Raw genomic sequence first — 26,734 nt, 5'->3', positions numbered from 1 at the left:
TTACGATACCGAGTCGATGCTGCCAACACCAAATTCAAGCATTGATTTCAGTGCTAAGTTTGCCAAGCACTGGTTTCGGTGCTCAATTTGCCAGATATAAAGAAGATATCCCAACTAATTAAGGGTGTGTTTGGGAGTGAGATGCTGTAGTTTTTAAGCTGCAGCTGTTGTGGAGTAAAAGATACAGTTGTGGAATAGAAGTTGGGAAAAAAATTTACTAAACTGTCAAAGCCCAGCTACAGGTATTAACAAACACCTTAGTAATTGGACTTTAGCAGCTCAACTACCTCACCATACTCCCAAACCGACTATAAGAATAAATAACATTATTGTTATTGTCATATGTAAAATGTCAGTTCTCATTAGCAATTTATTATTTGCTTGTGAATTCAGATGTAAAATGTCTTAAGGTTATCATTGTAGCACAAAATTCATGAACATCAATACCATGAATATCTTCAGATTCTCCCCTGATGGCAATAAAAAATGTTACAAGTTGCCGCTATCTTGTGCTGCTTGCAAATTTCTGTTTCGAGCTCGGTTCTTTTACGGTAACAATGGCGGCCTCTCTAAGCCACCAAGTTTTAGATAGGAGATCGATGGCAATTTTATGGGCAAGCGTGACCGCTTCGAGCCAAGAAGAGCCTATGTAACCATGGATTGATTTACATGACGAAAAAAGAAGAGACAATAGTGTGTTTAGTGCGTAACAGCAACGATGAGGTTCCCTTTATTTCATTACTTGAAGTAAATTCTATGTTCCAAGACATTTAATGGAGAACAATACCACTCCACAGCAGAATCGACCATGGCGCTAATAAAAGTTATTGTAAAGTGATTTTTTTCGTGCTCACTGCTCGTGCATTGTTACATCCTGTAAGATTTTGTAAGTAATTATTTGTACATGATGCAGGCAACTTGTCGATATTTATGTAGTCCGATTTGAAAATCAAAAGAAATGACGGACTATCTTAACATCACCAGAGAGACCGCTTCTCTCACTCAGAGTTTCTCAATCCCGTCATGGTAGTAATCGCAAGTGCAATCCAAGCTAAAAATGTCTCAGATTCCATACGTTTGTCAGTACGTTTCTCTCTTGAAGGGACGGTTAAAGCTTACTTTGTGCTACAACACAGATGACTTCAAATTTTCCCTCCTTTATGGTCCCCATTTATCAGTTTCTAGAAAGGAAACTAGCAAGGTTCAAATTTACACATGCAGCAAAAATTAGATGCCGTGGACGTTCCTGAATGAGCGAGTATTAAGATGTGCACGATACGGTTTCACTGTATCCTATTGGGGTCTCTGGTTCAGCAAACGGACCCATAATGGGACAGTTGCTTGATGCCATGGAAGTTTTCGATGCGGTCGATGCGAGTCGGGAAAACATTTGCTGGCCTCCCACTGGAATCCGGATCCACCACCGTGGGTTATTTTACTTCGTTTGCTTGCCTTTTAAGATTGATACTGTATCATTTTTGTCGCTAATTAAATTTTCAAATGTACTTTATTAGACCAACTTATCACAATATTTCCAAATTGAAAACTTCGTTTTCTAACCCTTTTGGCGGGCAATATTAAGGTTCAGATACTCAAAAGAGAGGTCTCAAGACATAGCCCATTTGAATCCTCTTCATAAAAATCTCGAAATCCATCTTTTCTCATAAAGAGAAGCTACAGCATCTTTCATCATAAAAATCTCTAAATCCATCTTTTCTCATAAAGAGAAGCTACTGCATCTTTTAATTAATTACCAGTATGCTTTACGAAACTCTTACGATTGGTTGCTCGAGTATATTACAAGGTCAAATGCAAATGGTATGGTTCATCTCACAAGCTGGCTCCATATTGTCAGGCTCCAATTGTACTTCTCATGTCTAAATTCATCCAATAACTTTGAACAAAGCGTAAACTGCAGTAACCGAATCTATTTCCTAAGATACATGAGTACCTTGTCATATAACCTTTGAGAAAATTGCTTTGCATAGTATTACACAAAAAAGGGGAAGAGGGGGTGGGGAAGAATTATGAAGCTAAATGGGCGGCCAATTACTGCAACAACATTGACGCAACAATTTACTAAATTCAAATAAACATTAATGCTGCAAGCTGACTTACGTTCTAATGAATGAGCTCCACAACAGAAACTTTACAATGTAAATTCAAAAAATATCTTGTTAATGTTGAGGAAGAGCTGGTCTCTTTTCCAACATCTCATAATGGACAACGAAATTATCCTGCAATGAAAATCAATACTTCTCAACATCAAGCACCCTTCGAGGCATGACTAAAGAATACAAATGAAATAAGTAATAATTATTGATCAAACCTTGCGGATTGTTTCAAATGTGTTAGGATCAAAACAGTGATAAGATCCTCTCTCGTATGCATTTGTTTTAACTAATGGCTCGACATTGGGGACTCTGATGAACCACAACCGATGTTCCTTGTGATAAAACCAACCTCTATTGTAACTGAAAAGAAGAAAAACATGTTGCACCAATCTAAATAGAATCCAACCTCAACATTACAAATTGCATGAAAAAGAACTTCAACACCCATGTGTAAAAGGGAAAACAAAAAATATATACACTGGTATTGGCTAAGAGAACATACAGTTCATTTGCAGCATATAATTGGGCTTCGTCTTTAGGCATGCTGCAAAAGAGAGAGAACCATGATTGCTAAGTGCAAAAAAAAAAAAAAGGTTTTGAAGAGGTATCCAAAACGAAACAAAAATAAATTAAAGAGAAGCACCTGTAGAATATATAAAATAATGTCTCCACCGTGAACTTTGAAAAATAACCTTGCTGCAGCCACCCACAAATGATCAAAAGTGAGAAAGGAAAATATGTTAAGCCCTCAATCAAAACCAAAGAAATATAGACAATGAAGAAAAGCTCACATGTAGAGCAGGTGGTTGTTTAGCGTAATAACATTGCGGCACAGTGAACTCTGGGTCACCCTTTGCTGGTTCATCAGACCACGGCGAACCAAAAGTTTTGTGAAGATTTTCTGTTGAATTCAAGTTCAACCCAAGTGTCGTAAGGTCAATCCCAAGAGCCAGCGATGTGAGATCAGGATCACTCATTTTTATTACACTTAACAAGCCCAGCAAGCCAAATGGGTCAGGAGTAGAATGTGCTGCCTGTATGGATTTCATATCCTGATTTCTAAATGACTGATTGACTGCAGACATCTGTTGAAGGCGAAATTGGGATGGGTTCTGATGTTGATACTGGACAAGCTGATCGTATGAGCCCATGCCCGAAACCGGATTTTGAGAATTTAAAGGTCTCAGTCCAATGCCGGGTGGTCCACTGGTCTGAACCAGAGATGAAATGGGTTTAAGAGAAGAAAAGCAGAAAAAGAAAGGAAAAGACAAGAGAGAGGTGCACAAAACAGTGCTTATGAAAGCATTACTGCATTGAGTAGCGAACCAATCATTTAGATTATGAATTTACTCTCATTTTCTATATTTCAACCATCAGAACATCATAAACAGACTACAGCAACAGACTGCCATACCTGTGAGTGATAGGAAGAATGCGAAGATGGGAACATATCTGAGCCATGCAGATGGAGAAGATCCTGGTTGTTAACAGATGAGAAGGAGACACCACTACTACTAACTGATGGTGCATGCTGCTGTTGCTGCTGAGGGCGATGGGATGTATAAGTTCCACCTAGATTGAACCCTGCAGATCTCCCCATCTGTGTTGCAGATGATAATGATGACAAGGATGACAATAATAATAAGAGAAAAGAAAAGAAAGAGTTGCTCAATCTGTTAAATAGTAAGACCTACAGAGAAGTGCTGAGATTGCATCATCGACATGGTATTCTCATGAAGTTGTTCTTTCTGGTGCAAATCCATACCATATTCAGCATTACCACCTGGATAAGATCTAACATTGTAGTCAAACTCGTAGTTCTGGTGAGACTAATTAACAGTTCTAGGCAAAATCAGTGTAATAACTTCCAGCCATCAGTGCTCAAAATATACATGCATAGTATTAACATATTAAGCATGCAAAAGTTTTATCCATCAGCAAATCTACAGAAAAGCTAAGATGTAAAAATGATACCAGACATCAAGGACTGTCATGTTGAAACCGTGCACAATATTAAAAATTTCTTTTGATACATGGCCATTGACCAAAAGAAAAAGCTGAATAATACGAAGATTGATAATGTCATATCCATAATGTCCTATTTAAAAGATGGAGCATGTCAATTAGTATCAATGGACCATCAGGCTAGAACTAGATAATGTCCTTATTTAAGTTCAGAAGTTTCCACTGGGAATTAAAAAAAAAACAAAAAAACAAAACAAAACAAAACCCTTCACTATAAAGTAGGACAAATAATCTCATCTGGCTGCTCAAAAGAACAACTATGCACCTTTATATCCAGGCAAAGCTGGAAAATCTTCATTTTGTATGCTAAACTCTTGGTTTTGTTGAACAATAGGGCTAACTCCAAGACCTTGTTTTCGTAGAGAACCTGCAACATTCTCTTCAAATTATATCTCCAGCAGCAGGAATGAGGGGATAAAAAAAACAATCAGAGAGCAAAGTGCAAGATCTATCTTTAATTACCCAATTGTCCTTGAGGCCCACCAGCTGAACTAGGACGACTAGTCAACTGAGGGAAATCATTGTTTATGTCAAAAGGGGAACTGTCATTAGAGTTGACATCGTTCAACATTCCCATAGAGCTGAGATTATTCACATGACTTTGGGAAAGTGGACCACCAGCAGTAGGATAAGAGTTTCCTAGCATAGAAATTACCTGTGGAGATCCTGGATAAGGAATACATCATTCACACTATCAAACATAGCTACACTGGTAAATATGCATTACATTCACAACAATAAAACATTTAGAGGAAAAAAAGTAGCAAAACAATTGAAATAAATATGCATTTACAACAAGCTAACAAGGAAAACTAATAATAAACAACTAAGCACTTCCGCACCCAGCCAAATCTTGAGGTGGTGGGTATCTTCCATGAAAGCCAACAAAAGAATTCTAATTCTTTTCAAAGGGCAACAACTGAATTTAGAAAATATATCATCAGGATGTGATTTCTTTTTTTTTCTTACCCTTTTAAAATAATTTTCAAAACTAATACCAACCCAGCACCAGCTATTCAGCACAAAATTCAGACAGATAAGTGACTCACAACATATTAAATAGCACAAGCCAGCAGTAGAATAGAACATTTACTCCTACCAACAAATATGAATGAAAACTTCAAGGCAATATACCTTGAGGAAGTACGCCACTCATCAATCTATTTTGTCCTTGCACATTTAGACTTCCAGATCCACTATTCGCAGTTAGATTTAAACGAGATGCAAGACCACTAGGCACAGATAAACCCCCACCAGAACCCATGCTCCTTCCAATGTTGCCTCCACCAACCATATTTCCCATTGAACTTGTTATCCGAGGACCTGCATTTCCCAAAATTGGGGAAACTCCCATTCCTTGACCAAGATTACGGTTACCAATTGCCGCAGATGTTGGAAGAATCCCCGGAATAGATCCACCAACTCCATTTGTGTTACTACTAAATCCAGGATTTCCAACAACACTTATACCTCCTCTGTTTGCGACTCCTGAGTGTCCATGGGAGCTTCCATGAGATAACTGCAAAAGGAAGTTGAAACAAAAGTAAGCACAAGCCACAAAACAACAACATGCACACACATGGCAAGAACATAGAACAAACAGTAAACTTCATTGTTGCCAATCATAACAAATCACATCCATCATTAGTGTGTAAACCACTAGTACCTGAGAGAGAGCGACAGGAAGGTTGTTTGATGCAAATCTTCCACTAGAAAGGCTTCCAGTAGGTTGTTGAACCCCACCAGTTGGCACGTTATTTATTGTTGAATTCCTTGATGCAAGTGTACCCTGCATTGGGGCCACATTAAAGCTCCCATGAATGTTATGAAGTCCTTGAATAGTTCCTGCAAAAGAAGTCTTTCAATTAAATTAATCTCAAAATAACACAAGTTAGGGGAACACCAGCAACAGCTACCTTACCATTGTGATGGAAACCAGGAGAAGCCGCACCAGACTGTCCAGAGAAAGATGTAGCAAAAGATCGCCCAGTGCCGTCCGGAATATTCGAAGCCGACCCGTTGAGGGAAGATTGCTGTTTAAAACATGTCGTAATTTACTTAAGTAGCAGACAAAACTCAGAAAAAAAAATGACTACATTTGTATCACCAAAAAATCAAATAATAAAAATACATGAATTATCATAACGAAGAAAAACTTGCAAAATACTCATAACAAATTATGCATAAATTACAAAGTAGCAGAAATAATTTTCAAAATGTAATACTTGTAATTCATTCATGTATGCAACTACATAATACTTGTAATTCATTCATATATGCAATTATGCAAACGTGATAGTTGGATAAAAAATTTCTAATATTCTTTTTTATCCAAAACAAATGTGATAATCAGTCAGACAGTTCCTATAACAAAACAGACTCAAGATATTCCCAGCATCAAACAATTACAAAATCCCAAACTTCACGATATGTTACTTTAGACCTGCTTATGTCAAATAAAAAACATAGGCATGATATATCACTGGTTTATACAGCAAATAATTCACATTGAAAAACTAAAAACAAAACTACATGATTGCATGTCAGGTCTCGCGAATTAGAAAAAAGGAACAACTCAATGGTCTATCTACATCACACATCATTTATCTCAAAATTAAAGAATATTCCATGTATTATATACAGGAAGTGAAATGCATGCAACTAGTTTAAAATAAGCAAAGTAGCATAACAGAGAGTTCCACAACTGGACAGATATGATAGTCCTACAGCTTCCAAGTTAAGTGACAATACATTAAGTAAACCCGACATTGCAAGAGTGTCAAAAGTTCATGCAAAAAATCATTCCTTGCAGAGAAGCAGCCCTTCTGTGTCTTGAAATTCAATAGATACAATGCTGATTTGATCCCAGCGAATTTACAACTAAAAGCCTGAAAAATACAACAGTATGTAAGAGACTAAACCCAAAAGAGCAAAATTGAGACCCAAACACAGCAAGCAACAAACAGAAAGACACCAAAAACAATTACAATAAACATCAAAATTTAAGTATAAAAGTTTTCAGTGATTTCCAAACAAAAAGAAATGTGCGAGCATTTTAGGACTTATATCAAGATTTTCTACCATTTACTTTTTGAGTATAACAAGATTTTGAAAAAATCCAAGAATAATGTACGTGAAAAAGAAAAGAAGACTGCATGCAAACATGAACTAAAGAGTCCTGTTATCTCTCATGCCTCATTTCAATGTACAGTATTCAATATTAATAAGAGGTTGGTCAAAAACCCTAAACATCTTCAATGAAAAAAAAGCGGGGCATGAGAAGGACCCATAAAATGAACCCTAAAACAGAATAATGAAGCTAAGAAAAAATCCACCAAACTTTACTTCTAATGAAATGCATGCTACAAAGACACATAAGCTGTTCTAAACAACTGTCTCTAATCCCAAATGCTCAATGCAACCTAGAAAATGTAATGTTAAATAATATGCTAAGGGAACTAATTATGCTTTCCACTAACTAATCACTTATTTGATGACCGAAAAATAATTAAATAAATCAAAATCTTGAATTAAACTTTATCAAAAGTAAAAATAAAAAATAAACAAAAAAACAGATAGTATATAAATCACTTCAGTATGCATTTCAACAACGTGTAACAAATTAAAAAAAAAAAAAGAAATGAAAGTTAAAATGCCAACAAACCAAAACCTAATACTATCACATCAAAGTAGATAGCCGTTAAACCCTAAATCCTAAAATCGCGATTAATTACGAACGGGAAAACAGTTATAAGTTGGCGAAAAGGGGACGCGATGGGATCGTAAAAGAGGAAGTGAACTCGGACTCAACCAAAGGGAAATATTAAAGAGTACCTGAGGGAGGGAGCGCAGATCAGAGATCTTTATAAGCACTGAGTCAAAGGAAACGAGTTTTTGTTTGTGTGCCCTAAATCGAAAGGAAGGAGGAGAGAGAGAAAGAGACGACGCAGCGGAGTCACAGAGCAAATAAAAAGCTTTTTTCTTTTTTCTTTTTTCTTTTTTTTGTTCGATGATAAGTACGAATACGATAGATGGATGAGTGGGAAGAGATCGTATGTGGCGATGCGTGATTAGCCCGTTCTGGTGTGGCCATTTTGTCACCAATGGATGTGTGGACTTCACATTATTTTATATTCTTATTTTCTAGCAATTTTGATTTTATTAAAGTTTTGTAAAAGTTTGAAAACTCTTTTGAAAAAAAAAAAAACAATTTTTAAGAAATTTTTTTTTTACTTTTAAATGAATTCCTAAACTTAAAAATCAATTAATTAAGAAAAATTATCAGCCATATACCCTTAAATGATACTTGTATCAAACGTGTGTGAACACTTTTTAAGTGTATCACTCGTATATTCTAAGTTGACAAAACATCTCCGTCATCTACCAATCCGTTAACTTCCGTTTGCAAGCGCTGATATCATAAGGGTAATCTAGTATTTTAAGATTGACGAAACTTTGATTAAAAAAAACGATATGTCATCATATTTACCTAGTAAACAATAACATGTCATATGATATATATTGATAAAAATGACATATCATCCCATTTATCGGATAATTGTTAATAATTGCTAAAAAAAAATACTTTACAATCGAATATACTTTTCCAAAATTTAACCTAAATTTTTGGAGATCTACTCCTCCAAGCTCCAATTGGAAATTTTTATGGTATAATATGTATAATTGTAAATAATATGTTGTTAATAATTTTTTATGGTATAATATGTATATTTTTTATGGATAATTATTAATAATATGCACCATTAATAATTCATTTTTTTAATAAAAAAATGTATTGTTAATAAAAAAATAAAAAATTGTGTATTGAAAATTTACATTAATTTTTGGGATAAATTTATCTTTTTACCTCATTTTAAATTTTAAGGGCAAAATAGTCAATTTACCACAATTCTGTTAACTTTTTAACGGAAGTTAACGGATTGGTGGACGGCAGAGGTGTTTTGTCAACTTAAGGTATACGAGTGATACACTTGAAAAGTGTTCACACACGTTTGATACGGGTGTCATTTAAAGGTATATGGCTGATAATTTCTCTAAATTTTATATTTTTTAACAAAATATTTTCAATCACGTTATATTATTTTTAACATTAAGCTTATCTCTTATTTTTAAGATAAAAGATTTTATGATCTAAATTTGATGGCACTCACAAGTATATTATTAAATAAAATTTTAATTTAAAAAAAAATAAAAATATATCTCTTTAGAAATTCAATAAGAAAATTTATTTTTGAGAACTTTTTTAGATGAATAGCATTTTTTAAAAGTAAAATTCAATAATACAAAACACTAATAGGCTTATGGCATAGTTAGAGATGGCAAATGGACCGTGTCGTTTTGAGTTATATTGGTTGTAGTTTATTATGGTAGATTCTATGATTTTATCCAAGAAAAATTATTTTGAATTTTTGAAGTTTAGAGTAAATTAAAAAATTTGCTAACAAAAAATATTTGAGGCCCAGTTCACTGCCCACTCTGGAGGAGACCCGAGAGATTATGTACCAATGCCATGCATCGGCAACTGTTTTTGTGTCAAAGTAGTGTTAAATTTGAAGAAGAAATCTAAAGGAAATTGGTAAATAAATGAAACTCAAACTGATTTATAAAAATCAGTAACTAAAAGCATGATTCTTTAAGACTATTTCAAAGGTCAATTGATGGAAATCGTGAGTTCAAAGAGTAAATAATAACGAGTAGTTATGATCTTGAGGGAAAAAAATTGCTCCAATATAAAATAAGAGAATGTCTCGCTCTATATTCATATAGATTTAGTGATAGAGTAATCAACGAGTTAAGACAATAAATTAGTTATAAATGGGTAATCTTCTACGTGTGATTATGATGGTAAATATTAAGAATTAATTTTTAGTGTCTGATAAATTTTTTTAGAAGTCAAAATTACTCCATCCTACAATAGATTTTAAAAAGTTGGGAAGAAATAGTTTTTCAAAATCTAATTTTAAAAATTATTTTTATACTTAATACAATTTCCTATATGTCCTTATATATATTATAAAAATTTAAAATTTTCCTTGTTAATTAAGAAATAAAACTTTAACTTTAAAGAGATTATCATTATTATTAATTATATTGAGATAATAAAAACTAAAATTAATAATTTAAAATATTTACTTCGTTGTCAATTATTATATGTACAAAGTAAAGAAAATATTTTATATACATATTTATAAATTTTTAATTGTGTGTAGTTCAATCGTTTATATTCTTACGCCAGTTTAACAATAAGATTTGCTAAATACATACGACTGTTTTTAAAATTCATAACACTTTTAAAAGTAAAGTTTACTAAACATTTAATTAATTATATTCACAGCTAAATTATTTACACCTCATAGAGAACAACAATTGTTTTAAAAATTACATCATAATCAAACTGACCTTAATTATACTCCAAGACTCAATAATGGGAGGGGGTTTTAAATTAAAAAATAAAAACGAGTAGATGATAATAATATTATTTCATTTATTTATGGCTAAATATTCTGTTAGTTGAACTTGGCTGCAACAAAATTATTGAACTCACCGCCTGACGAAATAAAAGCCAACACTGAAAAGTAGATTGCCAAAATTTCACAGACAAAACATGACTACAATAAGGGAGAGAGAGCATAAGAGAAACAGACACGAGGAGAGAGGGCCTCAAGTGTTGCTGTTATCATAGTGGCTTTCATGAATCATGAGCCCGCCGACGATGATCCGCTTGATTTGCAGACTCTTATGGTCGGTCAGGATCTTGACCTTACTAATATTCATCAGTCATCACAGTTGGACCTGCATCACATCACCCACAATCCATGGGTCCATTGCCTACTTCATCAATTTGCCCTTAAAATTCAACCCCGGGGACCCGCAGCCTGTCCCATTGATACCCTGTGCCGTGCGACATTTCCGATTTGAACATCAAGGCTTCGATTTGAAAAGAAACCACAATATAAAAGGACAAGGACTCTCCGATTATACTCTCCTTCATATCCATTCTCAACTAAAGAATTCAAAGGGGGGAAAAAAAAAGAAAAAGAAAAATTGATTGAAAATTGAGGTTCCGAGTATTAATGAACTAGTTGGATCATAAAGGTGGATATAAAATTTAATTACCAATTATATTATTCTTAAATAATAAAAAATTATGAATCAAAACATGGAACTTATTTATTAGTGATTTAGTTTGAATCACTAACCTTAAACATCTACCTCGAAAGTTGACGAAAGTTGTGAGCAATATATTATAAACTTGAACAGAAATCAATACATTAAATTAAATTGTGGATTAAAACCAAGGTTGCTACAAATTTTCATCCAAGACAATAACTAGCTGGAGAGAGAATCAATCAAGCGTTCCTGCCATCTTGTTGGTCATTTTGTACCGTCTGATGCACGTAATCGCTGATCTCTGAAGTTACTTGCTCCTGGATGTTGACTTTGATCTCATTCATCACAGCTTGACCGATTTTATCCGCCATATTGGTATTAGTCGCCCCTCCGTGTGGAGTGCCACCTTGTCCCATAATATAGCAATAAAACAAGTTAAGCAAACAAATCTCAATTCATGCGCTGAGATTATAGCAATTAAGAAGAGAGAAAACATTTTTATAAATATCAACCGAGTATTTTTATATGCTAATTAACATATGGACGGAGCGTGCACACGGTGAAATGGTCTAGATTGGTCCCAGCAGCCTATTGTGATTGCAAAAATTACCAGTTTTGATTAATGCTAATTACCTGAACCATGTGCAGGAATAGCTGGTGATTTCCTTCGATGGTGCAAGACAGCCACAAGTCCCACAATACCCCAGAAGACGAAGAATCCTGGAATTGAAGTTCCAAGTATTACAGGTAGCTTGCTGCTCTTCTTTTTTCCGCCTCCAGCAACTGGAGTACTGTCGCCGGCGGTTGTCTGAGTACACGACTTGCCCGTCACACACAAGTCGGGATTTCCCGACACACTGTTATCCGATAGAATTACATACTTGTCAAATACTGTATGGTCATTGATTATGTGGATATCCAAGAAATAAAGAGATCAAGTTAATTAAGAGTTGAATATATGTAATAAACTTACACTAGTTTTAACTTGTTATTCTTTGATAAGGAGGAGGGTACGGGTCCACTGAATTTATTATCTGCCAAATTCCTACGTAAGATGAAGAAAATGGATTGTCTAGTTCAGTAGCTTGGCTTCCAAGTAAATACAAGAGAATAAATTTCATTAATTTGAGTGAATATCTTACAATTCTTTGAGACTTGGTAAGTTTCCGAGGAAATCTGGTATAGCTCCATTGAAGCTATTATTGTGCAAATCTCTGCATAAGAATTTGAAAAAAAAAATGTTAGAGAATGTAACAAATATTGTGTACTATGTAGGTGTATATATACAGTCATAAAAGTTAATTTATTTGCAATTTTAACTTTATTTTTTGAACTCACATTATCTCCAGAGCATCCATGGAACTGAAGTCAGGAAGTGGCCCTGAGAGATCAAAGCTCCTGAGATACCTGAAAATTCCAAAAACTTACAGAATAAGAGCAAACAACTAAATTATTCATTATGTATTTAAATCATGAAAATAATCAAGCATTGTTTAAGTTTGATTAGAAAGTATAAGCTATACGTACAGTGCTGTCACTCGAGGAGTGGCATCAGCGCTACAATTGATCCAATCCCAAGAATAAGGTGATGGGAGACACGGGTCACCACCCCAATCCTGTAATGTATCGAATTGATTTTGAAACGCAGCTAATCCTTCCACTAAAAATATCGCATATGTAAGAAATTAATAAGTAGTTTTTAATTTGCTATAATGATCCATACTTGACATAAAAGACTAATTATTAGAAACTTGATACCAACCGTCTTTACTATTAGTTCCATCTGCTAGTTGATCACTAACAGTAAAAACTTCCATGGCATTTATGAGAGGAGGCAGCGTTGAATCCGCAGTAGCAACCAGAGAGAACGAGGTGTTTGATGAAGCACTCATGTTGCTAACGTACAATTCGGTCACTTTTCCATACGGAGGAACAATGGTGTCCGAGTCAGGCTTATTGTTTATGCGAAACTGAAAGGCTCTCTTTTGAGTTGAATCAAGCTCAGTTACCTCGGAGAAGTACATGGTGATGTATATAGGAACTTTTTCGGTTGGAAAATTGGTGCCTAGAGCTATGGATTGAGATGCGGTGGAAGCTGTAATTGCATTTTGCATCACAGCTTGTGGAGGTTCATCTTCTACGTTAACATCAATGAATAATGCATCGCTTGTGACCATATTTAGTCCACTTCCTATCACTGCTGGATTCCATATTCGATCATAACCATCGTCTGAATACCTGCAAAATCAAAAGGGGTGGACTGCGTTGCGCCTGGCTTTTTAATCCACAATTGTTGTGTAGCATAATCACTGGTTGTTAAGTATACATAACCATACCTGATAGTGCCATTGGCTCCGTAAGCTGTCCTACTTCTCAAAAACAAAGCATAAGCTGCATCAACATGGCTGTACATGTGTGAGCCCAAACTCCGGACCTCAATTGCTGATATAAATGGAAGCTGGTTCGGGTTTGTCTGAGCAACGCAAACACTTATTGAGTCACCCTTTACGACGTATATTGCTTCGTAGTAAACGAGACCTTCACTAGAAGTCTTGACTGTTGCCCACAAGTTGCCATCAAAATGGAGATCAAACGAAGGGGGAGATGATTTTTTGTCGTAATTTCCATAGTTAAAGCTTGCGCGAACAAGGACTTGTCCTCCCTTGCTGGCTAAGATAGTGTAACAATTTTTTTTCCTTGTTGAAAAAACCCTAAGACTGCTCATCACATGATCATCAGATAATGCATTGCCTGATTGCACAACTTTGCTCTCACCATTTTGAATAAGATCATCATCTCCTATCCACGCGATAGAATTTTCATCCTTGTAGCTCCCGGATGCCCCGCAATCAATGCTCACGAATACTGCAATTAACAACGTAGCATAAATTGAAAATAGAAGTTACATGTTACACTTCAAAAAGGATCAATAATAAAATGCAAAACTCACCTTGTGCCGATGCCGATAAAATAAAAAGAGTTAAGATAATGAGAACAAGGGAAGAATTTGCCATTATTGTGGCCTAGGGAGTAAGATGGGGAAGCAACAAGAGACTTGAGGCTTTTGACATTCATATATTGGAATTGGAGCGTGGACTTTGACTTGGTCAAGGGGTTTTTCTGGCCTCATGCATGCATTTAGTTATCTTTGCTTGCAAATGCCAGTGCATTGGTGAAGAGGTTTTATGTGGGTTAATATTGGTCTTGGTTCATTAGTTTATAGTATTAATTACCAGTCAATTACTTGAGAAAATTCATTGCTAATCATTCTATTATTAAAATAATTCTTCCAATTAATGCTATGATGGGGCATCGCAATTTATGTGTATTTTACTTTTTTTTTCTCTCTCTCTCTATCTAATGGATCTTAAAATTAAGTTTATAAAATTTAGGCAAAAAAAAAAACCCTTATTGCTTTGTTGGTAAACCAAGCCTGGTTTTTATGTGGGGGAAGTAATGTTGGTCTTGGTTCATCAATTCAAAGGTTCATTAAATCATAGTAATAGGAGATAAAGCCACTTGATGAGGCATTATATATTTATCTTGAATTAAGGAGCCTGCATAATTATATTCCTATAAACTCAACGATGGCGGTATCACAATTTAATGTGCATATGATTTGCCAAATTCTGTGGCTTGAGGTTGAGGTTATTCCAATTTAAATCTGTCCGAAATTTTCCTTGCCCTTGCATTGCTGCTTCCCTAGAAAAGTCAACATATATCATCATATGGCAAATTATTAAGCCCCTTTTTTTTTAATCTTGCTGTGGTATTAGTATTGGAAAAGAAAAGACTGAAAAGAGTAGACAAAGTCAGCGCCAGCAGCTGGTGACTTTCGATGAGCAAAGGCAGTCAACGGATTTTATGTATTATAAAAATTTTGAAACACCGCGATTAATACAATGGTGATTGATAAAGATCTCGAATCTCAATTGCGTTGATATTCTCATTATTGATTGGGTAAATTCTAGCTGACAACTCGGCACATTGATATGGAATTAAGCCTTTAATTTTAATTTGCTATGGTTTAAGTAATTAGAAAGCAAAGACTTAGGGAGTACCGTCAAAATCAACGGCTGGATATGTTTTAGCGAGCATTTATGCTGCAAACGCGCGCGCGCGCGCGCACACACATATATATATATATATATGAGAGAGAGAATTTATAATTCAAGATTTTAAAATACAGAAAAATCTGAAAAAACCTTTAAAATAGTATGATTTTAACGCTTAATTTTTTAACGTTTAATTTTATAATGCAACCAAAATCTCAGTTGCTTTGATACTTCATATTCTCTTCATTATTCGCAGGTAAATTTATGACAACTGATATGAGTATACGAAGCCGAAGGTATAATCTTGCTCATTCTTGATACTTGTACGCACCGGATTGTTCGGCTTGGGCTGTTCTTTTCATTTCGAGGGTTGTATTTAATTTTTTCTGAATGTCCCCTATCTATGCACTCGAAAATCCCCCATGCCCATGCCATTCAGTTTGTGTGAATTATAATTTTACTCAATTAAAGCTTCTTAAGTATTGTCAACCGATATGCCTTTTACACCCTCTTAAATTTTATAAAACCTCTCTTTAATTGAAGTTACTTAAACCATCCATAAAATTATTCTTTTTTTTCCTTGAATGAAAATTTTAATTAAATACCTAAATAAATTATTCTTTTAACAATTTTTTTACCCATCCCATTTCATAATTTATATCTATATTTTAACTTTTAATTGAAAATATTTATTTTTGAGAAACTTCCAAGAATTAAGAACTATGAAGATAGAAATTATGTAACAAGAATTAAATTATTTAATTCTATAAAAAATAATTTAATAGTTGAGGATTCGTATACATTTTTAAATAAAAACTAAAAGAAATACTCTTTTCGAGGTGAAATTTAATGACAAGTATGATTGATTTTAATTTACGAGTTAATATTTTATAAATTAAGTTGGGGGTATTTTAGGAAATAAAATTCGAAAAGGGTATTATAAAGATTTCTAAGAGGTGTTAAAAGCTCCACTTATTGTTAAATTGTTATTCAGTTTCAATTAAAGATGTCTACTGTCAAGTATCTACACTCCATAACTACAAAGACAAACGATAAAATATAAACCAAACATCTCTTATCAAAATATTTTAAGTGTAATTCTTTTCATAAGTTAAAATGCCACTAATATCCTTAGTTCATGCTTCTAGATATAAACAACAACAAAATGTAGGGGGTAAGCATTCGATTTGAGTTCACCCTCAAAATCTATACAGGTTGAAATAAAAAAATCGATCGGATCAAAATTTGGTTCGGGTTAAAACCTAACCGAATTGATAATCCAATTCGTTTATAAGTTTAAATTAAAAGAAATTCTTTAAAAAATAAAATAAAACCTTTCACGTTAACTCATAATACTGATACAATATTGTATTTTCATCACTGCACTTCATCATTATCTTCATTTTTACAACAACCAAACAATAATGGAAGATCCCAAATTCACCAAAACACAAATTCGTAATCGTTCTTCGAAACCCAAAGTGCCAAACAGCTCGACTCACACATCTAAGACCTAAGTGCAAACCATGCAGGGCGTCGCCATCCAGACCAATTCCCATCGGCATCGCAAGCTGTTGCACATTGTCACTAGATTCGCCACTCACCACTCGTACTCCGTCCGTCCAGTTCCCCTCGCAGGCCGCATACGCCCGTCGTTCGTCCATCACACTTAATGTCTGTCGCCACTGTTAAGTCTTCTTTGCTGCTGTCATCCATTGATATGGTAAACATAGTTTTGGTTTTATTTCTATGTTCATTAAGTGTAAATTGTACGATGGATGATGAGAAATGAATAGACTTCTTGGTTCATTACTTTTAAAATGATGATATTTTGGTTTTTATATTGATTTTGTTGTGTGTGTTGGTTCAATTTTGTTATAACCCCAGAAAAATTTAAAATTTGTACAGTTCCCCGAATTTGTAACATGAATCGAATCAAATCGAATTAAATATAGTTCAGCTCGGTTTAGGTTTATTGTTCGAACTTGGATTCATTCAACTAAATAGATTGTAACTCAAACCAAAACTGAACAATAAGAATCGAAATCTGATTTATCCACCACTAACTAAATTGTGAATTCGTGATTGTATCATGAACTTTAAGACATTTGAATGCCACAAACTTAAGACCAAATTGCGAAGTTTCAAAATCTGATCATTATCTACTTCTATGCGTTTTGGATTTGTATGGTTTCAAGGCTAATGTGCCATCTTTCTCTATCATTTCCTGTAAATTTCAAAAAGAGTTCAGTTTCCATTGATTATATTAAAACGTGATCAATTGCTGACAAAAAGTCAGGATGGCCGAGTGGTCTAAGGCGCCAGACTCAAGTTCTGGTCTTCGAGAGAGGGCGTGGGTTCAAATCCCACTTCTGACAATTGTTATTTGATTTGATTTTATTTACTTGTTGATTATCTTTGTGCGATATGCCCTTAGTTTAAGGCATAATCAAATTAATAGCTATTGAAAATGGCTACAATAGTTACGGATCTTTTTAGTCAAACTTATTTTAAGACTACTATATACATCACACATCTTAAATTAACTGAATATCCCGAGTATCATCAAAGACTACTATATATATATATATACATCACACACATATATATATATATATTTGAAAAGAAAATAAACCTTTCATAAATCACAACACCTCAAATACAATTTGAATCTCGGCTAAAAGAGTTCTTAGCCACATGGAAGAAGAATTTCTTCCCAAAGCTAACTTAGTTAGGGAGTGGGCATAAGTATTACATTATCTTGGAATGTGATGAACAACAACTTTTTGAAAACCCTTCAACTGATTTCAGATCTCCAGAATTGTCCAAAAAATTTATGTTCTGCTGCCCTTGGTGTTGTTTACAAGTTGAACCACCTCTAAGTAATCTGACTTAATGATCAAGGAGGTTAAATCTGCTTCTTTTGCCAACTAAAGCCTCCATTGCACAACCTCTGCCTCAGCCAAATTGAATGATCCTTTAAGATGAATCTGATTAATATCGGCTGCAATTATCTTGCCATTAGAATCTCTAATCACTACTCCCATGCCTGCAATCTGATTTTTAGTATTGATGGCAGCAGCCCCATTAATTTTGAAAATATTTTCAGTGGGAGGGAACCACTTCTGCTATTTCTCTCCTCCGGGGTGGGCAATAAGAGAAGGCTCTGTCTTCCTTACTCTTTGAAAAGCTAAGCCTTTACAACATGAGCAGGGAGGGGACTCCACTTTTGATGCATCATAGATAATTTCTTCGCTGCAAAAAGTTTGTCCAAGTTTCTTAAGTCTCTTAAAGGCATCCATCATCTGCCTTTGCAACACTTTCCACAAAGTAGAAACTTTTCTTCTCAAAATTCTGCATCATAAAACGCAAAACCAAGCAAAATAAAATGAACAACTCTAGATTTATAAATCTGGGTAGACAAACAATAATAAACCACCACAAATCTCTAGATCTGAGTGGAAGAACATACCACCGCAGATTTGAAAATCTGAGTGGAAAAACAAAAACACCACAGAACTGAGGATTTGAGTGGAAAAAATAAGCAAAGAAAATAAAAAAAAGGAATGAAAAAAGAGGGTTTCGCCGGAAAACCAACTCATAGAGCTGATTTTCCGGTAAAAGAAGAAGATGAAATGTTACTGAATGTTCAGAGCCTTTTTACCCAAGACCCTTTTTATAAATTATTCTTCAAACTACTACTATACTTATTTCATTAGGTATTGACGATTTTTTAACCACACTCTTTGTGAGATATACCACTAGTCTAAGGCATAATTAAACTAATAACTATTGGAAATGGAGGATATGATAGCTACATTGATTAATTTGATTTACGAGAGAATGGCCAGCACGACAAAGCAATATAAATAAAAATAAACAAACAAACAACAATCCCTTCTGCTTAATTAAATTTCTCACCAAAATTCAACTCTGCAATCTGAAACCACCCAACAAGTAACCTCATAAAAACATTTCCATTCCCATCGGGATGGCTTTGGGCATGTGCACTTCATTTTATTTTATTCGTCTGCTTATTTTATTGGGTCTGAATTTTCACTTAGACTATTTCTCTGCCTAACCATCTGGGTAGCATTGCCTTTATTCTCTTGCAATTGTATAAATTGATAGATGCCAACTCTTCAACAGCTTATATTTATTCACTTAGACAGTTTTTTTTACTTTTGCTGAGTGCAATAAACTACCGACTAGAGTTGTTAGCTGGTTCAGTTCCATCCATTTGGCTTTCAATTCCTGAGATGTTTTCTTTCATTGACACTCAATTCTATTTCAAAAGAAGGGAAGTTTAGTAGTGGTGGCCATGGGTCAAAATCGTGTTTCTTCAAGGTGACAGGCCCTGGACAGCTTACCCACCCTCTAATTTGTTATGACTTGTAAGAATGTTCCATCAACCGCACAATACTCTTAATTATAGAAGAATCTTTGGGGCCAGATTTTTGTTTTTTAGCGGTGACTGCATGCTAGTTGATAAAAATTACTGATTTTATATTTCAGAACTTGATTTTCATGACTGACAGAATTTTTACGGGCCACTTGATTGCGAGAAGTAGCTGAACAGACATAAATTTTGGCACCATTCTTTAAACAAACAAACAAACAAACGAACGAGAATATACGTCGTAGAAAAATTGAACTAAGAAAATAAAATTTATTTTCATTATTACTATTATTATGATTACAACCACAAAATAAGTGTTTTTTTTTTCTTCTGAACCTAATATATATATATATATATATATATCTATATATATATATATATATATAGCGGGGACTTGAGGAGGTGATGTGGTATCACCATTTCTCATCTTTGTATATTCTCTATTATCTAATAAATAGAGAAATTTTCTTTTAGATTTGACTTTTCATCTTCTCATAATTAATTTCATTGTTATTACACAATAACAATTATGTAAAGATTTTAATAAAGCATATTATTTGTAATAAACATTCAAGGGAGAGTGTTATGAATTTGTTAAAATAAATGTAGATGTTCATAACATATATCTCTTAGTCTCCCCACTATCTCCCATTAGTAACTTTTAACTTCCCTATAACTCTCACTATCTCACAAGGAATTATGATCCATAATTTTTCATTAATTTCATGGAGTGATTATGTAACTATAAAAGGAGAGCTCATCTTTTTGTTTTGTACACACAATTGTAATGAATAAAATCATTCTATAATATATTTTCTCATTTTATTCTTTATCTTACGTTGCTTCTTTATTTGTATTGCTGGTTAATAACTTTTTTTATTTTTTATAAGGCTGTCTCATATTAAAAAAAAATTAATTCATATTTTTTTTATCAATTTTATCAAGTGTAAAGTAAAAAAAAAGAATAATACTAAATTTTTTTTAAAACCGCGTGAAACGCGGTTCTATTTTCTAATTAATTAAGAAAATAAAGACGGGCTTACCGTTGCCGAACAAATTGAAATGATGGTTCCAATTTGGACGCCATATATTTTTTCTACAAACAGACACCGACTGCCCCCACACGTTTCTATGCCCAGTCCCAGCTCATTTATTTTGTTTTGTATTTTTCCACTATATTTTATATTTCTTTTTCTTTTTTTCTATTAATGTGTAAAGATTGCCTAACAAATTGTATAATTTTTGCAGATTTTATTTTATGTGGTCGATCATGTGATAAGGGTTTAATTTTACGTGCGCAAAGGTCCCCAAATCAAGCCTTAACTTTTGGCATTCTGTTTTCAATCTTCTTCTCCGTTGTTTTGATTAAACATTCAAATCTCTTTCAGGTTGAGGACTTGTTGCTGCAAGAAGATTTAAATGTGTTCATATGAATGGTTATAATTTTCTATGCTATGAATTTATGACCTTTCGTAAAAGCTTCGGGAAGATGTGTCGGTTTCTTATCTCCATCTTCCTTAGTATTGCTTTAATTTGGTGGTATAAATTCTACTTTAGTGGTTTAAAAAAAGATTTACTAGAAGAATTTTTGTTGATGACCTTTCACGATCAAGCATCCCAAATTGACAATCACCATTTCCTTTCACACGATCAAACTTCTTCACAAAAACAATTTTATTTATAAACCCACATGATCAAAACCCTCGTGTTCGTATTGTCTCCATCAAAATAAATAAAGAATAATAATATTTGACTTACTTGTGTAATTTGTATCCTCAATATGTAACTTAACATCTAACATAACACTCATCGACGGGTATTGTAGATTGATAATACGTACGTTGATGATAAAAAAAATTAAAATCAATCAACTCATATTACTTTTAGTTAAAGCATGAATATAGGCCGAGACTTGAGTGTAACAAAATTCAAAGTGTGAGCCAATATGTTAATAACGATAAGACACCTTAATTCTTAATCACCCCACCAGGTCTGCCCAAATTTCTTTACCATGGACTTGACTCCACATTATCACCACCCTCCAACCACATCTACTTTCGTCACTCACGACTAGAAACCCAACTTACTTTTGTAGTGGAGGAGTTATAAATATTTTTCATTTTCGGTTACTCACTCTCTGACTTTTGTCTCCTCCTCCCACCTCCATTAACTCCACAGATCAAATAAAAGAATAACACCCCTCCTCATTAATTTTCTTTCATTTATGTACTTATTTCCATGTTATTAGATTCATCTATCTAATAGTTGTTCTTTTTTTTCTTTCCCAAAGACAAGGTGAAGGTCAGCTCATTAAATCCCGAGAGCTAGTTGCCGTTTATTCAATCTTGTTCGGCAAAGCTTTTGACTCTGTTTTGTTTTTTTCCTTTTTTCTTTGTTGTTTCGTTAAATACTTCAATTAGTTTAATATAATAGAAAATATAAATCTTGGAATCTGTCAATTACCTGAAGTCGTCACCTAGCTCAAACCCAGCTTGTGCTTGGCTAGATTTGTGCACTGTATTTATTTAGTTTATTTTATTTTGAGGGGCTATTTGTATGGAAATATCTTTTAAACTCCAAAAGGGTACCAGGGTTTGCTGTTTCTCTCTTTGGTGGAGCTCCCGTGATCTCCAAGGTGCCGTCTTTCTCCTCTTTGTTCATTTATCTTCAAGCCCTGTTTTTGATTTATAGCAAGAAGTTCTTTTGTTGCTTTTTTTTTATGTATTAGAAACCCCTTGATTTCATTCTGTATAGGTGCCTCAATCAAATCCAAGATTTTGTGATGATGGGTGATTGTAGAGGGTTTCATTTCTTAATCTGGGTTGCTTCAGTTTTATGCTTTGTGTGCTTTTGCTCTTGTCAGTTTGATCCTGCTGATAACTACCTTATAGACTGTGGATCACGCACCAATACTACAGTGGGTAACCGTGTTTTTGTGGCTGATAATTCAGCTTCAAAGTTCCTTTCAACCCCGCAAAATGTTGTTGCCAATATTTCCGAATCTGTTACTTCCTCCAACGATTCACAGCTTTATCAAACAGCTAGAATTTTCACCGGATCCTCTAAGTACACCTTTTCTATCAGTGGCCGTGGTAGGCACTGGATTCGCCTTTACTTCTATCCATTTGTTTACCAGAGTTACAATATGAGCCGAGCAAAATTTTCTGTTTCCACCAACGACCATGTCCTCCTCAGCAATTTCAGTGTGAGCTCCAATGTTTTTAAAGAGTTTTCAGTGAATGTAACCTCTGATAGTCTGGATGTTATCTTCAGTCCTTCGAACAATTCATTTGCTTTCATAAATGCCTTAGAAGTTGTTTCAGTTCCTGATCAGCTCATTACTGATGACGCCTCCTCCATTAGCCCGCCTGGAAAATATCAAGGCCTGGTATTTCAGACATTTGAGACAGTTCATAGAGTGAACATGGGGGGACCTCTGGTTACCCCTGAGAATGATACCCTCTGGCGAACTTGGGTTCCTGATCAAAGTTTCCTTGTGAATAGGAATCTCGCAAAATCTGTATCTAATATTCCAGCTGTCAAGTATGTCCAAGGTGGGGCAACTAAGGAGTCTGCTCCAAATACTGTCTATGGTACTGCTACCAGGATGAACTCTGACGATGACCCCAATGCCAATTTCAATGTCACGTGGGAGTTTGATGTGGACTCAGGATTTCAATATCTTGTTCGGTTTCACTTTTGCGATATAGTCAGTGATGGTCTTAACCAGCTCTACTTCAATGTTTATATTGATTCCTGGATTGCTGTTAGAGATCTTGACCTGAGTACTTATTCAACTAACACTTTGGCTGCTGCATACTATATAGATATGGTCACAGTTCAAACTGCTAGCAGTAAACTTCGTATAAGTATTGGTCGATCTACTCTACATGACACTTACCCTGATGCCATTCTAAATGGGCTGGAGATCATGAAAATGAAAAACTTGCAGGGCAGCCTCGGTAATTCGAGCTCAAAGAAGCATGTCGGAGTTATCGTGGGAGTAACCATTGGGGTATCTGTTGCGGCATTGTTGGCTGGAATTCTTTTTATGTTGTGCAGGAAAAGAAGACAATTGCCACAGCTGGGACATTCAAAGGCATGGATACCTGTATCCATTAATGGAGGAAATTCTCACACAATGGGAAGTAAATACTCTCATGGAACCACGACAAGCGCCAATTCTAACTCGGGTTACCGCTTCCCTTTTGTTGCTGTTCAAGAAGCCACAAACAACTTCGACGAGAGCTGGGTTATTGGGATTGGTGGTTTTGGGAAGGTATACAAAGGAGAGCTGAATGATGGTACAAAAGTGGCTGTTAAGAGGGGAAACCCCCGATCCCAGCAGGGACTTGCAGAGTTCCAAACCGAGATTGAGATGCTGTCTCAGTTCCGGCACCGCCATCTGGTTTCATTAATTGGATATTGTGATGAAAAGAATGAGATGATCTTGATTTATGAATATATGGAAAATGGGACCCTCAAGGGTCATCTCTATGGCTCCGGTCTTCCCAGCTTGAGTTGGAAGCAGAGACTTGAGATTTGCATTGGATCTGCTAGGGGACTTCATTACCTTCACACTGGCTATGCCAAAGCAGTTATTCACCGTGATGTAAAGTCTGCAAATATCTTACTTGATGAGAACTTCATGGCAAAGGTTGCTGATTTTGGATTGTCCAAGACAGGACCTGAAATTGATCAAACCCATGTGAGTACTGCAGTGAAAGGAAGTTTTGGGTATCTTGATCCTGAATACTTCAGAAGGCAGCAACTAACTGAAAAGTCAGATGTTTATTCATTCGGAGTGGTTTTGTTTGAAGTCCTTTGTGCCAGACCTGTTATAGATCCAACTCTTCCGAGGGAAATGGTGAACTTAGCCGAATGGGCCATGAAATGGCAGAATAAGGGGCAGCTGGATCAAATCATCGACCCTACTCTTGCAGGAAAAATTAGACCGGATTCTCTTCGAAAGTTCGGAGAAACTGCTGAGAAATGTCTGGCTGACTTTGGTGTTGACAGACCATCGATGGGAGATGTCTTGTGGAACCTGGAATATGCACTTCAACTTCAGGAGGCAGTTGTTCATGGTGATCCAGATGAAAACAGTACTAATTTAATTGGCGAGCTCTCTCCTCAAATCCACAATTTCAGCCAAGTCGATACTAGTGTTAACGCAGCTGCACAGTCTGATGTGTCAGCAGTGGATGATATCTCAGGTGTTTCAATGAGCAGGGTGTTCTCACAGCTTGTTAAGTCTGAGGGCAGGTAACTTGCCGGGGATGATATATTCCATGATTTAATATCCTCCAGCGGTTTGTTCTCTGATCAACCACTGATTTCCACACACAATCAATGGTTGTATTTTCTTCAGTCTGTTTCATAAAGTGGGGTGGGAGATTTACTCAAATATATTTGCGTTCTTTAATGTGGCTTGTTTAATTGACGATTGTGTTTAATTGACGATTGTACAAATCAAAGGAGGCTGTGGCCATATCTCATATCCTGTCATCCTTCAGAGCAATGTGTAAATCAAACATTATTGGTTGGGTAAGTCTGCTATCGAGACAGTGAGTTTCTCCTGTACAGAATGGTTGTTGTTTTGCATGAGTTTTAGAGAATTGATACGGATGTCGCATCACAAGCTTTATCAATTAGCCTTCTTGCTCTGTGTCTGTTTTTGTAATTTACATGAAGTAACCATTATGCATTTTCTTCCTCATAAGCAATTGTGTTTAGTATTATTATGATTGTTCTGTCTTTCATTCACCTTCCTTTACCGGTGTAATTATGCTATATCCTCATGTATGTTAAAATCTTCAATGATTGAAGGATTAAAATGGTACTCTTTAAATCTCTTCAAGCAGATATTATATGTTGCAGTGCAGTTCTGCCTGGGAATGCGAGCATAGAGTCTATTTCCAGATCTAGAGAAATTATTTTGTCTAGTAATACCAGCATAGTATCCAAATCCAGATCCGCAGATATGCTGGTGCAGTTGTTTGTTGTTTGTTGTTTTTTCTTCGTTCTTAATATAAAAGAATTGCAGTTTTCCAAGATCATTTATAGGAATTTGGGAAGTTGTTCTTATACTTGAATCTACATGTACAGAATTCATCCATCACATAATGTTGTTAATCTCTCTGTATCAATTGGTTGCAAATAACATCACAGGCCACAGCTCAAAACAGCAATTGCACTCAATACCCGCCGGTGATGCAACACATGAGCTCCAATTATCCCTTTGGCTTTCCCCATAATTAGTCCACTATCATTGTATAATCCATTATCAAGTCATGAACATGCGCCACCAATTTCGGTCTCAGACGCTGGACTCGATCCACCCATGTGCTGTTCAAAGTGTAGTGTCTTATTTATTTATTTGTTGGTATTTGTAACAGGGAGTCAGTTCCATAGTTCAAGTCTTTCTTTATTCTACACACAATGAAGATCGAGGCAGCCTTTCTCAATCACAGAGGACGTTATGGGGCGTGGTTGATTGTAGTGAGCACTAATTGCGACATAAAAAGTGAATGTACACGAAACACTAACAATTGCGATTTCCAAAATCAGTGAAGTAGAGCAATCGAATTTTAACATCAGATGTAAACAGCTAACCAAAAAAACTATAACGTGTGTGCTTGTATGCATATATGTGTCACGATTTTATTAGTTGATTATACATGCCCTTGGGTGCATGAAAGATTCTCCTCTTAATTTGATATGGCTGGCTATCCAAGTCAGAATGTAATATTATCTACATACATATTAAGTTATTGTATCTTCTGCAGTTGGAGGAAGATACAGCTACATCCAGAGGCACGAATCAGCAGTTAAGTTGATCGATAATTAGAATACAAATGGTTTTGGTCTGGCTACCTAACATTCCATTACAAACACAAGCCGCAGCTTTAATTTTATGTCAACCCTTTTTCATTGGCGAGAATAATCCAAGGGTACGGTTCACCCACCAGGCCTGCAACCTTTTCGTTTGTTATCCCCTTTTGTATAAC

The 26,734-nt window shown here is 35.1% G+C and overlaps 3 protein-coding genes and 2 non-coding genes across 7 annotated transcripts; 3 read left to right on the top strand and 2 right to left on the bottom strand.

Annotated features, from left to right (window-relative positions):
• Positions 1-1,908: 1,908 nt before the first annotated feature.
• On the bottom strand, positions 1,909-8,141 carry LOC102577999 (probable NOT transcription complex subunit VIP2). 2 transcript variants are annotated; one of them, XM_006488170.4, is made up of 14 exons: positions 7,974-8,141; positions 6,891-7,027; positions 6,061-6,172; positions 5,806-5,984; positions 5,274-5,658; positions 4,602-4,805; positions 4,405-4,506; positions 3,809-3,897; positions 3,529-3,714; positions 2,906-3,325; positions 2,758-2,810; positions 2,617-2,658; positions 2,330-2,474; positions 1,909-2,237 (listed from the first exon to the last, which is right to left on the bottom strand). In XM_006488170.4, the coding sequence occupies exons 2-14, from the start codon at positions 6,906-6,908 to the stop codon at positions 2,178-2,180; spliced, it is 1,995 nt and encodes a 664-aa protein (XP_006488233.1). In that variant the 5' UTR covers positions 6,909-7,027; positions 7,974-8,141; the 3' UTR covers positions 1,909-2,177. The 2 variants fall into 2 exon arrangements, with proteins under 2 accessions (XP_006488233.1, XP_024957859.1); XM_025102091.2 differs by lacking the exon at positions 1,909-2,237 and having other exon boundaries at positions 2,332-2,474; positions 2,592-2,658.
• On the top strand, positions 6,061-6,141 carry LOC112499434 (small nucleolar RNA snoR35). Its single transcript, XR_003067040.1, has one exon. It is a non-coding gene; the product is annotated as a small nucleolar RNA snoR35 (small nucleolar RNA).
• A 3,127-nt stretch (positions 8,142-11,268) lies between the features above and the next one.
• LOC102612305 (probable LRR receptor-like serine/threonine-protein kinase At1g05700) lies at positions 11,269-14,336 on the bottom strand. 2 transcript variants are annotated; one of them, XM_025102092.2, is made up of 9 exons: positions 14,221-14,336; positions 13,607-14,135; positions 13,033-13,508; positions 12,798-12,930; positions 12,609-12,677; positions 12,413-12,484; positions 12,244-12,315; positions 11,904-12,127; positions 11,269-11,619 (listed from the first exon to the last, which is right to left on the bottom strand). In XM_025102092.2, the coding sequence occupies exons 1-9, from the start codon at positions 14,282-14,284 to the stop codon at positions 11,510-11,512; spliced, it is 1,749 nt and encodes a 582-aa protein (XP_024957860.1). In that variant the 5' UTR covers positions 14,285-14,336; the 3' UTR covers positions 11,269-11,509. The 2 variants fall into 2 exon arrangements, with proteins under 2 accessions (XP_024957860.1, XP_015388791.1); XM_015533305.3 differs by having other exon boundaries at positions 11,286-11,676.
• A 3,283-nt stretch (positions 14,337-17,619) lies between these two features.
• Positions 17,620-17,703, top strand: TRNAL-CAA (transfer RNA leucine (anticodon CAA)). The gene has a single exon. It is a non-coding gene; the product is annotated as a tRNA-Leu (tRNA).
• A 4,079-nt stretch (positions 17,704-21,782) lies between these two features.
• LOC102615450 (probable receptor-like protein kinase At5g59700) lies at positions 21,783-25,465 on the top strand. Its single transcript, XM_006488169.4, has 2 exons — positions 21,783-22,359; positions 22,479-25,465. Exon 2 carries the CDS (start codon positions 22,507-22,509, stop codon positions 24,991-24,993), a length of 2,487 nt encoding a protein of 828 aa, XP_006488232.1. The 5' UTR covers positions 21,783-22,359; positions 22,479-22,506; the 3' UTR covers positions 24,994-25,465.
• The last annotated feature ends 1,269 nt before the right edge of the window (positions 25,466-26,734 follow it).

Source organism: Citrus sinensis, chromosome 8, assembly GCF_022201045.2.
Source record: "Citrus sinensis cultivar Valencia sweet orange chromosome 8, DVS_A1.0, whole genome shotgun sequence".
NCBI classification, from domain to species: Eukaryota; Viridiplantae; Streptophyta; class Magnoliopsida; order Sapindales; family Rutaceae; genus Citrus; species Citrus sinensis.
Note: the sequence above shows the minus strand (reverse complement) of the source record. Positions and strands in the feature narration are given on the sequence as shown.